The following is a 12,975-nucleotide window of genomic DNA, read 5'->3' as shown; positions in this document are numbered from 1 at the left end:
CTGCCCTGTTTGGCATAGCCTGTAGCTGTGGGGTTAGTCTATTCACATATGTTCATTAGGGCTGAGCAAGAACACAGAGGAAGGCTAGACCCTCTCTTTTGCCTGATTTGGAAGAAAGATTCTTGTCTCTCAAGGGTGCAGGGATCCCTCTGAGGTGGCCGATTATGGTGTCCCATTTCCCCTCTTAAGAAAAAAGTGTAGAGGAGCTGTGTTAAAAAAACCCAACAATCTGCTGTGGTTAGATGACAGAGCTTCTTTATGTCCCACCCTAATCATCCACAGCATCATTGCAGCCCTTGTGATTGATGCTTGGTCCTTTGGCTCTGATAGTAGTGAGAGGTGCTGTGTCATAAGAGAACAGCTGGGAGAGGCTGCCTTGTCCTGAGAGCTGCACATTGCATCTTGCCCTGCAAGCTGAGCACAGGAACTGTTAAGCACTTGCTTTTGGTTAGATGCTGCTAGACATCCTCTCTTTTCATCTTTGTAAGGTAAACAAACACCCCATCTTTTTAATAACCATCTAGGAGGTAATAACCATGAAGGGAGGTGATTTTCTCTCTCTACTCAGCTCTGGTGAGACCCCACCTGGAGTACTGCATCCAGTTCTGGAGCCCCTATTACAAGAGGGATATGGACGTGCTGGAACATGTCCAGAGAAGGGCCACAAGGATGATCAGAGGGCTGGAGCACCTCTCCTGTGAGGACAGACTGAAGGAGTTGGGGCTGTTCAGTCTGGAGAAGAGAGAAGGCTCCGAGGTGACCTCATTGTGGCCTTCCAGTATCTGAAGGGGACCTACAGTAGGCTGGGGAGGGACTGCTCAGGATATCAAGTAGTGAATAGGACTAGGGGGAATGGAATGAAGCTGGAGGTGGGGAGATTCAGACTGGATGTGAGGAGGAAGTTCTTCCCCATGAGAGTGGTGAAGCCCTGGAATGGGTTGTCCAGGGAGGTGGTTGAGGCCCCATCCCTGGAGGTGTTTAACACCAGGCTGGACGAGGCTCTGGCCAGCCTGATCTAGTGTGGGGTGTCCCTGCCCATGGCAGGGGGGCTGGAAGTAGATGATCCTTGTGGTCCCTTCCAACCCTGACTGATACTATGATACTACTATGATCGAGTTTATCAGAGAGTCACGTGAGTCCCTTACCTCATCCATCATTTTTATTCTTGTTTTGCAGGCACTAGATGTATGCTTGAATGTGTGTACTTAAGAGACCAGGAATGAGAGACCTTTTTATGAATCTGACCATGTATTTCTCAGAAGGCCACTACTAGGGGGAGATGATTGCATAAATAATGTTCAACTGCAGGTGTCCAAGCCCTATTTTTCTGCAATAGCTTATGGCTTCAGAGACACCACTTTAAAGACATGTTTGGAGGAGTCAAAAGTAAGAGGGAACAAACAGCATTTTAGACCTGAGAAGTTAAGGTAAAATGCATATTTCTACCAGTGGTTCTCTCCTTTGTGTGCACATGCATTCCCTATCTTCTTCCTGTAATCCAGATTAGCTGCCTTCTAAGGGTTTCCCTCCCCAGCAACAATCACTTGTCAAGTGTTACTCAGCTGCTTAGCTGATGGTTCTCTTAAGTCAAAGCAGAGATGGCAGAAAACAGGGCAATACAACATGGCCTTAAAAAAAAAAGGTGCATAATGTTATTGTTGGTTCTAGGAAGGCTGTTTGTGTCTCACTGGCTTGCTGTCCTAAATGTTCTCCTCTCTCTAAATGGAAAGAAAGAAAACCTGTTTTGTCTTTCTGTGCCTGCAACCCTTATTAACTCCAACAGGGAACAGGCTTTTTAAGTACCCTGCACATATAATAAATACATGCTTCTTGCTAGGATGACAGCTTAATTTCATAGCTGGCATTAAAACTTCTAGCTTGGCCATAGGCTTTCACTGTCCTCCATAAACCTGGCCTTGGCAACAACAGCAGAGTTTCCAGTAAGCAGTCTGACTGGAACAGGCTGACTTCAGTGTCCTGGAGCTGGGATAGCATTTGATGGTCCCTTCATTACCTACAAGACCATCTTTCAGGGTGACAGTGTATGCAGTTCATGCCAAGTCCCATGCTAGGGAAGCTGATGGTATGGATTTTCCAGCTGATTTTGCTGGCTATTGAAATGCACCCAAACTGTTGGTATTCATATTTATTTTTGGAGAAATTAAGTGCTGTTAGAGTGGTAGCCTGGAGGACAGACCCTCTCCAGGGGGTAGTGCTAGTTAATACTTTTCTTCTGCTTACTAGACAGATGTCACTGGAGGAACTTTGAACAGGGCTTTTGTCAGAGCATCCACTTAGTATAAATGTATTTGCTATTTTGATGCCCTCCAGTTCAGGGAAGGTATGGTAGAACTGGAAAAGGTTCAGAGAAGGAACTAGGTCAGCTGTGATTCTTCAGCATGTAAAAGATACAAAGTAGTAATCTGCCGAGCAATGAGGCAGGGAAGGAGACTGCAAACTGTTCACTGTTTCATCCTCAGAAGAGCTAGGGTCAGCAAACTAGCTGGGAGTCAGGTTTAGATCCATTCAAAGGATGTGCTGTGTTCTACCTGCATGAAATCAAGCCACAGAACTAGCTGCAGGATGAGGTAGTCAATAAAGTTTGTGAGGGGAGACATGGCAAACTGGCTACACAAGCCCTATGAGGAGAGACTGAGGGAGCTGGGGTTGCTTAGCCTGGAGGAGAGTCAGGGGTGACCTTAGTGCTCTTTACAACTACCTGAAGGGAGGTTGTAGACAGGCAGAGGTTGGTCTCTTCTCCCAGGCAACCAGCACCAGAACAAGAGGACACAGTCTCAGGCTGCGCCAGGGGAGGTTTAGGCTGGAGGTTAGATGGAAGTTTTACACAGAGAGAGTGATTGCCCTTTGGAATAGGCTGCCCGATGAGGTGGTGGAGTCACCATCACTGGAGGTGTTAAGGAGGAGACTTGATAGGGTGCTTGGTTGCATGGTTTAGTTGATTAGGTGGTGTTGGATGATAGGTTGGACACGATGATCTCAAAGGTCTCTTCCAACCTGGTTTATTCTATTCTATTCTATTCTATTCTATTCTATTCTATTCTATTCTATTCTATTCTATTCTATTCTATTCTATTCTATTCTCACTAAATACAAACTCTGTAGCCATCTGCAAGTTTCTGATACACAAGTGACTGAGAGATGAAGCACACAGTGGGAAGAAGCATTTCCTTGTTCTGTTCCTCCGTTCTCTAAGCTGCTGCTTCTGGCCACAGCTAGAGGCGAAACACATGAGTTGGACCTTTGGTTTGTCCGACTATGTCTCGGTTTATGTTCTTCAGGATGTAATGGAATAGAGGCTTTCATAGTGCCTATTTCTAGATGCATGCTAGAAGTGAGAAAAATCTGATCCCTGCTATTTCAGTGGTACTGCTGTCACTGCCATCCGCGGAGGCACTGAATACTGATGACGATGGCGGGTTTTGCATCATTACACCTATTCGGTGTCAGCTTGCTTCACTCAGCCTTCAAGCACCCTTCAAACACGAGTGACTACCAATTAGTTCTATATTCTGGTGCTAAATGCAGATTTCTGTTGTTATTTGCAGAGGCTATTTTGTGGCATAGTACAAAGGTGCGTGCTAGTACATACATTTATTCTGTGTGATTTGAACACCTAACTAAAATAAGATGCACACTGATACACACTGAAAGATGTTTATTATTTTTTCCCCTTTTTTTCTTGGTTTCAATAAAAGTGGCACATTTATTTATTTTCTTGGTGGTGCTTTCACAGCCACCCACCCCACACTTCATTTTTTTCTTCAGAGTGCATTTTAGTACTAGTTTTGCAAGACTCACAGGACTTGAGAGATCTTGGTTTGACTCTGTGCACTTGGAAAGCTTTGGAGATGCAGAACACAGAATTAACCAGGCTGGAAAAGACCTTTGAGCTCATCAAGTCCAACCTATCATCCAACACTATCTAATCAACTAAACCATGGCACCTAGTGTCTCATCCAGTCTCTTTTTAAATACTTCCAGTGATGGTGACTCCACCACAGAATCACCAAGGTTGGAAGAGACCTCAAAGATCATCAAGTCCAACCTGTCACCACAGACCTCATGACTAAACCATGGCACCAAGTGCCACGTCCAATCCCCTCTTGAACACCTCCAGGGATGGTGACTCCACCACCTCCCTGGGCAGCACATTCCAATGGCTAGCAACTCTCTCTGTGAAGAACTTTCTCCTCACCTTGAGCCTAAACTTCCCCTGACACAGCTTGAGACTGTGTCCTCTCATTCTGGCACTGGTTGCTTGAGAGAAGACACCAACCCCCTCCTGGCTACAACCACTCTTCAGGTAGTTGTAGACAGCAATAAAGTCTCCCCTGAGCCTCCTCTTCTCCAGGCTAAACAATCCCAGCTCTCTCAGCCTCTCCTTGCAGGGCTTGTGCTTGAGGTCTCTCCCCAGCCTCATTGCCCTTCTCTGGACACGTTCAAGAGTCTCGATGTCCTTCCTAAACTGAGGGGCCCAGAACTGGACACAGTACTCAAGGTGTGGCCTTACTGGGCAGCCCATTTCCATGGCCAATCACTCTTTCTGTGAAGAACTTCTTCCTAACATCCAGCCTAAACCTCCTCTGTTGCAGCTTGAGACTGTGTCCTCTTGTTCTGACACAGGTTGTCTGGGAGAACCCCCACCTGGCTACAACCTCCCTTCAGGTAGTTGTAGAGAGCAATAAGGTCTCCTCTGATTTAGATAGGAAGAAATCCTGGAATGTGGTTATTTTCATTAGAAGTGTTTGTTCTGTTTTTTCTTTTGCTTATTATATAAAATGATGATAGGGGATTCTGTCCCTGTTTTTGCTTCCCCAAGCTGCATGAATGATCCTCTTCACCTGAGGGCCAAGGTGTGAATTGCTGTCAGCAGAGCAATTCAAAGCTATGGCCTCTAGTGATGTAAGTGGTCTGTTAAGGAGCCTGCTGGCCTCTTGCTCAATGGCTTCTCTGTCCACTTACAGCTTGGGAACGGCCACAGGGCCTTTTTTTTTTTTGTGATGTGAAATCTGTCAGCAAAGTGAAGTCAGCTTAAATATCAGCAGAGGCTTAAGCTTCCTTTCATTTTTTTTGTTGACTTTATCCCCTCCTGCTCCTTCCTGATCAGGTTTCTCTCTGCTTGAGTCAGACGTGCCAACACTTAGAAGTTTTTATTCTGTTTCTGTTGTGTGGATCTGTGTGTGGTAAAGCTCAGGTGCCCTTCACATTCCCAGCCTCAACAGTGATCTGAAATGGTGAACAGTCTGAGACCGCTCTGGATCTCTGAGACTCCATAGCTGCTACAGTTCAATTGGAAACCGGTAACAGTGCTTCTGGTACCCAAAACATGCAGTGCTCAGGTGAAGCTGTGCAGACCAGCTGGAGTTTTTTGTGTTGTACCTGCTGCTGCCAGGCTGAGGAATTCTGGTTGCATCCTGCACCATGATTTGTCACCAAAATATAAGACGTGGGGTACAGACAGGCAGGCAAAATACACAGAAACAGTGAGCATGTGTTGTGTGCTGAGCCTGTCCCAGGGGCAGGATGTTGAGGTCATGCTGTGTCTGCTGGCTGACCATGCAAACATCTGCAGGTCTGGGATGAACCTGTGGTGTCATTGCCTGTCAGTGTTGAAGCATTTTATGTATTGAAAGCTGTAGAGAATTCTTGGCTGTGGCAAGGATTTTCAGATAATGTGGCTGGTTTATAAGAGAGAAGAAAAAACCACAATCTGTGAGGGAGTGGAAAACTGGGGAAGGAGAGAGCAACTGTTTCTGTTTTCTGTCACTCTCCTATGAGTTATATTGTTGTCTTTTTTCACCCTAGACTTAGACATATTTTTAATCCTCTGATCAGCTGCCCTGACTGCTTTCTGTCCTGCATGCATGTGTTTTTGTCTGTCTGTGATACCTTCAGTGTTTTCCAAAGTTGAGATAGTTTTCCTACTCCTCAAAGGGCTAGAGTGTTTGAAGACCTGCAGTTGAGGACTTCTGGCTGTTGAGCCAAACAAGTCTTAATGTCTGGGTACTCTGTACATGTCTTCCCCCTTTAATGGCTGGACCATGAAATAAGCAGGACCTCTCTGGCACCTCTCTCTACATCCATCATTACTCTGCAGGCAGTGGTTGAAGAGACAGTGTTAGGGTCAAAAGTATCAGGCTAGCTGCAACAGCCCCTTCTGGACTTCTTTCTTTTCTTTGGTGTGTGCCATCTGTGTACTCTATCCTCTAGCTGATGATATCTTTGAAAATAACCATTTCTGTGTAATAAGCTTCCTGCCAAGGAAGCCATGTTGGGTGCCCTCTGTTTTCCAGGTGAGGCTAAGGGTGGAGCGTGCCGGAGAGGTGATGGCAGTGTGGGTAGAATGGGATATCCCTTTCTGTTCCCTGCAGCAGTGTGTGCAGGTGCTCTGCACTAGATAAAGCAGTGTTAAAATAACTTTCTGTACCTCTTGGAACCGTGTTGGAGAGATGCTATTGAGTGAGAAGAGTACATTGCAGTCTGAAGAAAGAGATGGTGGGGGAGTGCAGGGTGTTTGCCTCCTTTCTTTAGTTGGAAAATACAAGCCACAATTTAGGGTCTCTCAGGATGCAAAAATGTCATCTGGGAAGTGCTTACCCCATGGCTGCAGTAGTTTGTTTTGCTTATTGTTATCTGGTAGCTCTGTTCCAAAACCCTGGGAGCAGGTTTTCCTGCTGTTCCTGGCTTGCTGTACACTTGGCAGTCAATATCTATAATCCATAATCTTCTTGTGTCACAGCTTAATGCAGAAGAAAGCTTTCAACCCAGAAGTCTGCAGGTTCCTAGGGACCTGGACATGCTTGTGTTTGCTGAGAAGGAAACAGACACAAAGGTCTGCTGATGTGAAAGCTGCCCATATGCTGCTGAGCTGAGGAAGGTGATGTTGATTTGACTTTTTTTTCTCTGCTCCCTCCAACCTCCATCCTGTCTTGCAGAGAAAGTTCACTCCTGTGACCAGGAAAGGCAGAGCGCCCTGGAGGAGGCCAGACAGAACCCCCGGGAGGGTATCGTCATTCCCGAGTGTGCTCCTGGAGGGCTCTACAAACCAGTGCAATGCCACCAGTCGACTGGGTACTGCTGGTGTGTCCTGGTGGACACAGGACGCCCCTTGCCTGGCACTTCCACTCGGTAAGTGCTGTGGGCCTGGTAAGATGCCTGCATGGAGAAGATGTGATGGAAAAAATACTGTTGCTGTATCGGATAAGTTCCTACTTCTGGAGCAATTAACTTTGTACTACCTTCCTTAAAGCTAGCAATGCCCTTTGTGATGTTTGCTATTGAATGTGACTGTGCAGTTCCCTCTTTGTAGGAGTTGGTGCATAGGTACCACCGCACTCAGTCGCCTCTGTGTTAAGTGTCCATGCAAAACAGCCGCCTGCTTTTTATCTCAGGATTACAGCTTTGGCACAGTAGCAGAAACCAGAGCTTTGCTGAAGAGGACAAGTCAAGGGCATGAGCAGTGAAAAGACAAGTGGCATTGTTGTATTATCTTCTGCTTTATATTTCCATGCTGTGGCCACATGGACCTTGACCAGTAGAGATTTCGAAGGCCGCTCGGTTGTGCGTTGGTAGATTTGGACGCCAGCGATAGATTAAGCTTTAAGTTACTCTGTGTCTTAAAACCGTCAGGGAAATCTTTTCTCCCTTCAGGTTTGGAAACAAATTGTGGGTCTGGCATGCTACAAAAACAGGCCAGTAGGAATCAGAACCTCAGTTCTGCTAGATAGCGATTCTGCAGGGCATGGACAGGTTTGAAAATAAGCTCAGCCTGTGCCCACTAGAATTGGAAGAGGGCCTTGTGCTCTTTGTGGGTTTGGATTGGTAGCTGGTATGGGACTCCAGAGTGTACTGTCAGTTTTCTCTCCACTGCTGCTGCTGTTGTTGACTGTCCATAAGCAGACAGATGCCTGAGAGTAATATTTCTTCTACAGGTTTATTGGTTTCCCCTGCAGTAAGCAGATAAGACACAATCCCTTAGCAACCATCTGATGACACTAAAGGTATATCACATAGTTTAGCATCTGCTGTTCTCCTTTTTCAGCTATGAGACCCCAGTGTGTGAAAGCGATGCCAGATCGAAGAGCACAGAGATTGATGATCCATTCAAGGACAGAGAGCTTCCAGGTCAGAGAGGAACAAGATCCTGTCTCTGCCTTCTTCCCTTGTCTCACCTTGGGACTCTTAAGAGGCCAAGAATATTACTGAGGAGATGGGGGATTTCCCTTACTGTGCATGTTTTACCATAGCTTTTATTCTATATTATTTTGGATCACCTCCAGTTTCAGCAGTAACTGGAAAAGGCTGGGAGTATCCTGGGGCCAGGTTTTGTCTGGGATGAGCATTTTCAGGAAAGAAACATGGGTGCTTGGAAGTCCCCTGGGGGAGGAAAGCCTGGCCAGGACAGGGCCTTTTCCATTTAACAGGGGTTTTCAGCAACTTGGTGCTCCCTGAGCAGTGAAAGAGGACACAGCTGTCTGTTGTCAGTGGACCAGCTGGCTCCCTGACACTGCAAGGATCAGGCAGGGCAGAGTTTGTGGTGCACTAAGATATCCCTAATTTTCTACCAGGGCCCCACTTTATGTCTCATTGATGCTTGTTTTAATGTCCTTATTTTCCTTCTTAACAGTAACAAGTGACAATCCATAATTTACTGTTTGCCTACCTGCCTTCTGCTTGGAAGATGTGCTGGGCATAGATGTCTGTGCAGCTCTTGAAAAGGTGCTCTGGTTCTTCCTTCTCATTGACTTTCCAAGGAATAGAGTGAGGAGCCCTCACTGACAGGTCAGCCATTGCTCTCCTAGGTCCCTCCCCACCATGAGGGAGTGGTAGAGATCAAGAACTCTGCAAAAAGAGCTGATAGCTCTAGATCTACTTCATCTTCTCATGGCCTTTTCTAGGGCTAGCATAAAGTGATTTTTTTCTCAGCAGATTAGCAAAGGAGATGAGATTGCTTTGAGATTTGCCTTCTGTGTCTCCTAATTCTTCTGCTGGCTTCTGATCTTGGGCACCATAGCTTTCTGCTTAGCAACCCTGCCCTCAGCAGGGCTGCTAAAGCAGCTCCTCATTTTCACAGGTCACGTAGAAATGTTCTGTCTGCCTCCCTCTCACATTCAAATGAAATTGGCCAATTGGTTCAAGTGCTACTTCAGGGGGTAGAGGGAGGGAAACCAGGTAAATGAGTGCATTAAGTCTCATTTCCTTAGGAAGTCATGCTAAAATAGACTAACCTTACATCTTTTCTTCTCCTTCCCCTTCTCTCCTTGCTTTACTGTCTCTCCCTGCACTTTTCTTCTGCCTTTCCAGAACTCCTCTGTAAAAGCCTTTGCTTGTAGGCTTTTTGAGACTCTCTGATCTCTCAGGAAGACAGAATGGTTTTCTTTGCCTTCTCTCTCCCCTTCTGACAAGGGGATAGGAAGTGCTTGATGCAGAAGAGGACACATGATGCTCTGTAGCTTAGTGGTCTGATCCCAGCATCAGACTCCAGACGAGTTCTCTTCTTATCTCAAGCCACTTTCCTGTGCCTGAATAAGCTTTCAGCTCTGTGCTTAGCTGCATTGGCTGGCATGATGGTTCTTGCCAGGGAAAATACCCTCATCTATAGCGAGACTAGGCGATGGAGGACTTGATCCTGGTTTGTCTGTATGATCTTTTGATGCAGACTTGAGGTTTATTTCATTAGCTGCCTGTTGTATGCAGAAATTCACTGGTGAGCCAGAACTGCAGAGAATGAGAAAGGATGTTTCTTTACTTTTTCTTCTACTCTTACTTCTTAGCAGAAATTAATTTTAAGCAAAACCCCTAGTTCAGTTTGAGACTGATCATTCCATTTGCACTCAGTTCTGTAAGGGAGACCCCATGCCTAGTTCTTCTTCTAGAAGCCTGCTCCTTCTTCAGACTCTTGGTGCTGCAGGGAGTGTGTTCCTTGGCCTATTTGAAGACACTCTGCAGAGGCCAAAGTAGGGGAGACACAAGTTCAGATCCTTGCACACCTACATGTAGCCTCTTCACAAACTGTCACAGCTGTGGCGAAAAGAAAGAAGGAGGGAAAGTGTTGCTTGCACATAGCAAATGGCAAGCTGCTCATTCCTGCAGACGGTGAGATGCTGAGGCCCCAGGGAGATGACTTCTGAGCGAATGGTTTTTCAACCTTCTCATTACTGCAACAAAAACCTCCTTTAAGTGAGTGGTCTACTCTGGCTGCCATAGCAGCATACCCATTACAATGCTGACATTTTCTGGACCATGTGCCAAACAAGTGCTGAGGTGGGGGGGTTGGGGGTGTGTGTGTAATGCACATAGTATGGAGACAGGCGAGGGACTGTTGGTTAACTATTACAGAGAACAGAGCTTGTAAAGCTGCAGAGAAGGAAGTTTTGTCAGGTCGGTTTGCAAGCTGCTTTTGGCTGTCAAAGGATTACATTAAGTTTTGGGTGCTCTGTTTGGGGTACACATGCTTCTCTGCTTGTCTGGGAAAAGCAGAAAGTGTTGACACTGCTGTGCGTTGCTGGGGAGGCTGTCTTCTGATGTCTGCTGCCTCAGTCGGCTGACTGCCTCCTAAGTGCAAGGTGGTTTGGGGAAAGAGAGAAGTGCAAGGTAGTTTGGGGAAAGAGAGAAGTGCAAGGTGGTTTGGGGAAAGAGAGAAGGTGATGATTCTATGTGGTGATGGCTCCTCTGTCACATCAGAAGACAATGGGATGGGAAGTGATGGGGTTTGGAGGTGGTGGGTTGAAGTTCAGAGCGCTCTTTCCTTGGTAGGCTAGAGCAATTGTTACAGTGTTGACATGGTAGTAAACCAAGCATGCTTTTGCTCCTTCAAAAAGCAAGGGAACAGCATAAGTTGCCTCAAAGGTGAGGAGATAGAGAATTTCCTCATGGCTGTATCATAACAGGCTGGCACTGTTAAGGGCAGGAGACTCAGTCTGTGGTTATGATGGTGGGGAACCAAATGACTTCAGTGCTAAGTAATGGAAAAGGTTACCAAGCTTGTCTTCAGCCCTCTTTGTCCTGCTGAAGTCAGCAGTGACTGGGGGTGATTACCACGTGTTGACTTAGACTGCACGTGTGGTCATGCAAAGAGCTGAATTGTTGTGGTAGCTGCTGGCAGCCAGCACTCTCTGAAGAGGAGAGTGCAAGCAGGAGTCCTTGCTTTGGCTCCTGCTTTGTGAAGCTTTAAGTTGTCAGTTATGACCTCAGAACAGCCATGTTTGCAGAGGAAGATGACCCAGGAGGTAATGAATTGTTTTGTGAATTTCTCTGTAAGTGTCACCATGGGAACTCCTGTCTGCCAGGCACTTCCAGCACATCCCTGCGGTTATGCTGGTAGAGAAGTGGGAGAGGCTATAAAGCTAACCACATGGTCTTCCTGCCAGATATTGTTGATGACCCTGTGTGTGCCTGCACAAAAGCAGCAGGACCAATTGCTACTCCAAGAAACTCACTGAGGGATTCTTCTGCCTTTCCTTAGGAACTGTGATTATGGCCACCATGTTACAAAGGAGGTTCTGGCTGATCCATAGCGAACTGGGGTAGGAGACCGATCCTGTGTATTCTTGCATTAAACCTCCTCTTTTCTTTCTACAGGCTGCCCAGAAGGGAAGAAAGTTGAATTTATTACCAGCTTACTTGATGCCCTGACTACAGACATGGTACAGGCTATAAACTCGGCAGCACCTACTGGGGGTGGGAGGTGAGTCCAGAAAGCGCTTGAGCTGAATTCCACCAAGGCGGCTGCAGAGCTCTGGGTGCCCCTGAGGTGGGGGCAGGAGGGAAAGGTGTTACTGTGTGCAGGTTTTGGTACTTCTGGGTTGCTGGGTGAGGAGCTGAGGCTGCATCTTCAGAAACTGCTCTGTCCTGTCTGCTTTCTCCCGCCCCTCCTCCCTGGCAGCTGCTCTGCCATAAAGGTTAGTATAGCCCATTTGAAGTGTGAAATGACTGCTCAGTGGGAGGAAATGGCTTGTTCTTTTGTCCCTTGGTGCATGAAAAGACCTAATAAAATGCAAATGGATTGAAGGAGACCGTGTGGCCTAGTGGCTACCATAGGGAGTGAAGAATGCGAACCAAATTCTTGGCTGTACCAGCCCTGTGGTTTTGCTGTGGGACTGGAGCCAGCCAGCCGACTAGGAGAGAGGAGCTGTTTTTCATGGCCCTTTCCTGCGACCAGCGGCAGGTCAGGCCGGTTGCAAGAGGTGGGCAGAAGCCTGCCTTTCTGGGCAACCAGAGAAAAGCTGAGGGCTTGTCTCCCCCTTCTGCTTGGTAACAGCAAAGCCCCTTAGCACAGCTGCCGCAGTGCTGTGGCAAGACAGGTCACAGAGGGATATAAAAAGTGCTGCGTTGCCTCACCCAGGCAAAGCTGCTCTGCTTCTGGGTTCCCCTTCTGTATAAGGAGTCAGTCCTAGGGACACCACAACAACTCTTGTGCTCTTGTTCATGAGAGTGCAGAGATGAAGGAGGTGCCTTTGTGCATGTTGTACAGCTGTGGGTATTCCTCTTAACTTGGTGAGAGTAATGTTGAAGCCCTACTATTGTTTATCAAAATACAGAATGAGGCAGTGTCATCTTTTAACTACTCAAGACTAAAGTGTGTATGTGGGGGGGGGGTGTAGGAAACATGGGGATGGTCTTTTTTTAGCAGGAGCAGGGCCTGTTGCAACAGGACAAGGGGCAATGGTTTTAAAGTAGATTTAGACTGGCTACAAGGAAGAAATGGTTTACAGTGAAGGTGATGAAGTGCTGGTCCCTGTTGCCCAAGGAGGTGGTGGATGCCCCATCCGTGGAAACATTCAAGATGGGATTGGCGAGGGCTCTGATCAGACTGATCTAGTTAAAGATGCCCCTGTTCACTGCAGGGGACTTGGACTAGATGACCTTTAAAGGTCACTTCTAACCCAAAGCACTCTATAATTCTAAGACAAAAAGCTTCCTGGGTGGCACCTCTGTGCCTGTTGATTTACAAGT

The 12,975-nt window shown here is 46.9% G+C and overlaps 1 protein-coding gene across 2 annotated transcripts in view; it reads left to right on the top strand.

The window, feature by feature from the left end:
• The window catches only part of SMOC1 (SPARC related modular calcium binding 1), a 150,460-nt gene that overhangs the window by 114,091 nt on the left and 23,394 nt on the right, over positions 1-12,975 (top strand). For both annotated transcript variants that reach the window (XM_054161578.1, XM_054161577.1), the window contains exons 8-10: positions 6,957-7,149; positions 8,063-8,145; positions 11,602-11,707. In XM_054161578.1, coding sequence (XP_054017553.1) covers positions 6,957-7,149; positions 8,063-8,145; positions 11,602-11,707 — 382 coding nt within the window. The remainder of the gene's footprint in view (positions 1-6,956; positions 7,150-8,062; positions 8,146-11,601; positions 11,708-12,975) is intronic.

This window comes from Dryobates pubescens, chromosome 5 (assembly GCF_014839835.1).
Source record: "Dryobates pubescens isolate bDryPub1 chromosome 5, bDryPub1.pri, whole genome shotgun sequence".
Classification (NCBI taxonomy): Eukaryota; Metazoa; Chordata; class Aves; order Piciformes; family Picidae; genus Dryobates; species Dryobates pubescens.
This window is presented reverse-complemented; position numbering and strand designations above follow the sequence as displayed.